We start from the raw sequence: 4,443 nt of genomic DNA on the forward strand, positions 1-4,443 counted from the left end.
ATCAAACATCTGAATACCTATTCATATTTGATTCAAATTGTATTTGGAAGAGATTTAGTACTGTAGTTCACTTCTGTGATATTCCCATGTAATGGTTATTTGAGTGTTTTGACTGGGCTAGGTGTGGAGCTGGGACGCGGACTGAACTTGGAAGCAACGACCCTCGTGTCGAATCTGATCCAATCCATAGCGTCTTTCATGTTCTTGGTTACCTCTCGCGAGAGTTGGGTTGTCTGTCAACGTTGTACGTGGCTTCAAATGTGGGGAAGGAGTTAGAAGGATGCTTAAGCTAGCAACCTGAGATTGTTAGTACAAAACTAATGCATGGTCATATGTTTATATTCGGAGGTTACAGATTTGTCACGAATGTCCAATTTCATTTGTATTGGGCGAGATTGCTTGTCTCATTTTGACAGCCCATCCAGCTAGCATTGGCGGAGGCGCGGTTTTGCAAGCCATAACAGCTCTGTGGGTTAACGTTAGCTAGGCAGCTACTGTAGTTTGCTAGCATACCCTCGATAATCAATAACCAATTAATATGGCAAGGGTGGAGTCGTCGACGGAATTCACTAGTTCGCTCACTGTCTCGTCTCATCTTCCGCCACCACGGACGCGGATTTTCAAGATCATCGTGATTGGGGACTCCGGTGTGGGCAAGACCTGCCTCACCTACCAATTCTGTGCGGGCAAGTTTCCGGAGAAAACCGAGGCCACGATCGGGGTGGACTTTCGGGAGAAACTTATCGAGATTGACGGCGAGAACATCAAGGTGAATAGATAGATTACATAAAACAAGTGAAATTATTGTTTGGGTTGTTCCAAAAACAGCACAACCTGGAAACAATGGACATGTAAATGCAGTCTACCTCATCCACATTGGAGTTGTTGTGGCATCAATTTCAAACGTCTCTTGTCTTTGATCATCTCAAGGGCAGTGGCAGAAGAGAAAGCAATCTGTCTGGTGCGCTGACTGCCCTCTGCAGAATCATACATATTACAGTTCAGTTCATCCTCTGGCAAACTCACAGTGAATATAAGGTCTCTCTAGGTACTGTATTTCAGTTCCTTGGAGACTGACAACATTCAATAAAGAAGCTGTTCAGAGTGTGTTTATTTGACTCTTTCCCCTCCCTCTCTTTTCCCTTCCAGGTTCAGCTATGGGACACGGCGGGCCAGGAGCGTTTCCGTAAGAGCATGGTGCAGCACTACTACCGCAACGTGCATGCTGTGGTGTTCGTGTACGACGTGACCAGTGCCGCCAGCTTCCGCAGCCTCCCGGCCTGGATCGAGGAGTGTAAGCAGCACGCCCTGGGACAGGAAGTCCCGAGGATCCTGGTTGGGAACAAGTGTGACCTGCAGAACTCTGTCCAGGTGGGCACAGACTTGGCCCAGCAGTTTGCTGACGCCCACTCCATGCCCTTGTTCGAGACATCTGCCAAGAACCCCAGCAGCGACGGCCATGGTGACGGTAGCCATGGTACCCGGGGAAACAGTGATCACGTGGAGGCCATTTTCATGACGGTAGCCCACAAGCTGAAGTCCCAGAAGCCACTGATACTGAGCCAGCCACCCGGGGGGGACACGGTGACCCTGACGAGGGGAAGGGTCGAGGGCGAGAAGGCGAGCTGGGCCTGCATGTGCTGAGAGAGAGCATCGGGGGGAGCGAGAGAGGAAGGTTGTGGGGAGATATAGGAATCAGGGTAGATTCCTCTACTTCCAATATCAGGGTAGATTCCCCCCCAACAGTTAAGCGCCTTCTTATTATTTAAGTGGATGGTTGGTCACCTGAGAGATGGGGTGATGTCATCATATTACAAGAGTTCAGATGCCCTCAGTCTTTGTCAACACACATATTTCACTCACCTCCTGTGCTCCACCTTGACCGTGTGTTACCACACACACGTTCTGTGTTAGGATGTAGTCCTGACGGTGTTAGCACTGTCATCATATGGTAAACATCTCAGCGACATGGGAAAGCTAAGGATAAAAAGGAACTTGTCTGAAGTGAATCTTGTTGACTGGTTCCACTGAACTGTGTTTGAGCTAGAAAACTGTTGGCCAGATTGATGTACAACATATTCAATTTACACACACACACACCTCATAGTATACAGCAGGCAATATCAGTACACATCACTCAGGTGTTTCTGTACCAAAATACCCATCCATCGGGTTTATAATTGTGCCCCTACGCAAGTCCCACAACATACAACAGTTTTCTTAAGCAAAGTTATGATCTTCTGTAGCATGTCTTGCATAAGTAACGTCTATAAAACAACTATTACAATATACAAAAAATACCATGTATCTTAAATCTTTTCTAACTGTAACATGTTTTCTACCCTATGATGTCATCCCAAATGCCTTCACTACCGTCACCATTGCTTTGTATGTTTGGATCACAGCTGGTTCTGTGGTGCATTGTTTTACGTGTGTTTGTGAGAAATATTGTGTGGTATAACATCAGATAAATGTTCAGTACTGTGAGTGCAGCACGGCGTGATGCTGCACTAACCACTCCGCCTGATGAGTTCAGTGATAATGTGGGGCAAGACTCGTCATCATTCCCCCTTCATAATCTGCTTTGGCAAAGAAATGATGACAACTGCTATCGATGCCGGGGTATCTTTATCTTTACAACAAGCCTGTAAAATGTGTCAAAAGTAGTGGTGAGGAGATTGATTACCTGTATTGTTGCCGTTGAACCTTAGCTAATAGACCTGCTTCTTTGAACATGGGACAGTTGCAAAGAAACCCCACCAGTGAAATTACCCTCTAATGAAGACGGTTGGTGTTTATGTACTGTATGTCAGATTACCAGGAAGTCTTGTCGTATAATTACCCTCTAATGAAGACGGTTGGTGTTTATGTACTGTATGTCAGATTACCAGGAAGTCTTGTCGTATAATTACAGTTTTTAGCCATTAGAGCACAGATGCCAACCCACATTATGTCAACACAATCAATCAAATTGATTTCTAAAGCCCCTCTTACATCAGCTGTACAGAAACCCAGCCTAAAACCCCAAACAGCAAGCAATGCAGGTGTAGAAGCACAGTGGCTAGGAAAACACAACAATTAGCTGCGCTAAAGTACTGTGGGCTTAGATAGCCTTTTCTCAGGATACAGTTCAATTAAAAGATTTTCACTCTCCGACCTGTTGCCCTTAGTTTGGTCTATAGAACTAGGCAAGGGGGAAAAAATGGTAGGCTTTATCAATTGCCTTGCACTCTTGTTTTGCTTACATGTGGTCTTTACTGCTTTAAATATATATATATTTTTTTTATGTGTTCTGTTAGTGCTCTGTAGTTAATTTGTCATTTCAGGTTAATCAATTATAATTTTTTCTGTTCATTTTATTTGGGCTATTTGATACAAAGGTATCTGTTTGAGAAAGACACCGTTTATTTTAACGAGACTGATCACTTCAGGAAAGAACTACTGGGAACAAAACAAGGGAGTAAAGCCTTGCAATGGTTTATGGATTACATTACAAATGTTATGTGTAACCTTGCAATAAAGCATCCTGAACATTTCAACGCAATGTATGCCATTTCAGGTCGACATGTTCTTTTATCTGTGGGATGGGGGAGAAGTGCGAGTTAAACTATTGTTGTGTTGATCATTTGTGGGAGCTGTTAGGGTCAGGGTATTACCACTTCAGGGTTGTTGTGATGGTGGAACACCTCGTCATTCTCGCCATTGGTCAACGTTAGGCATGCCTAGCCTGACACCATCACCATGGAAACACAGGAGCACACTAAGGCAGGATAAACCTGGCGAGGGTCAAACCATGGTATTAGATGATTGAATATTGTGTCACCTTTGGCATTCAGTCAGACAATTGTAGCCTCAAGCCAATGCCACCTTGATCACTTACCAATACTGTGTTTTTCCTTTGGGAAGCAAAGAGTCACCACAAAAGTAAACAAGTCAAGTGTTGTACTCTATATTTGACAAATCATTTAAATTGTTTAGATGAAAGAACACTCATATTGTTCACCAAACCAGTCCACAGAGGTGCTCGAGTGTCACTGAGGTTGGTGTTTTTGCATGAAAGAACAAGTCAATGAACCCGCACACAACGCCACACAGGCCAACTGCAGCATGCCCAGAACAACGACCCTGCGCTGGTTTAATAAGGATCGGACCATTTTTTCCCAATTTTCGCCTAAAATGACATTCGGTAACAGAAACAGCAGGGGTTGAAACTTTAGAACCCATTTCCTACATTTGAATTTAAGAATTAATTTGATCAAACAAAACTATGCTACATTTTATCTCTGGGACCCTCAGGATGACAAATCAGAGCAAGATTACTGTATGTAAGTACATTATTTACCTTCAGAGGTGAATGTATCAAACCAGTTGCCGTGAAAAGTTTGTTGTGCACTTTCCTCAAACAATAAAATGCGATTTTTTTCACTGTAATAGCTACTGTAA

At 43.9% G+C, this 4,443-nt stretch overlaps 1 protein-coding gene across 1 annotated transcript; it reads left to right on the top strand.

The window, feature by feature from the left end:
- The first annotated feature begins 244 nt into the window (after positions 1-244).
- rab33ba (RAB33B, member RAS oncogene family a) lies at positions 245-3,544 on the top strand. Its single transcript, XM_029770995.1, has 2 exons — positions 245-769; positions 1,150-3,544. The coding sequence occupies exons 1-2, from the start codon at positions 539-541 to the stop codon at positions 1,642-1,644; spliced, it is 726 nt and encodes a 241-aa protein (XP_029626855.1). The 5' UTR covers positions 245-538; the 3' UTR covers positions 1,645-3,544.
- The last annotated feature ends 899 nt before the right edge of the window (positions 3,545-4,443 follow it).

The sequence above is a fragment of the Salmo trutta genome, chromosome 13, assembly GCF_901001165.1.
Source record: "Salmo trutta chromosome 13, fSalTru1.1, whole genome shotgun sequence".
NCBI classification, from domain to species: domain Eukaryota; kingdom Metazoa; phylum Chordata; class Actinopteri; order Salmoniformes; family Salmonidae; genus Salmo; species Salmo trutta.

What these genes read in the sequence shown, in the direction of transcription:
- rab33ba (XM_029770995.1), top strand. Translation starts at nt 539, where the DNA reads ATGGCAAGGGTGGAGTCGTCGACGGAATTCACTAGTTCGCTCACTGTC. An exon ending in TTGACGGCGAGAACATCAAG is followed by an intron (nt 770 to 1,149) that starts GTGAATAGATAG and finishes TTTCCCTTCCAG; the next exon opens with GTTCAGCTATGGGACACGGC.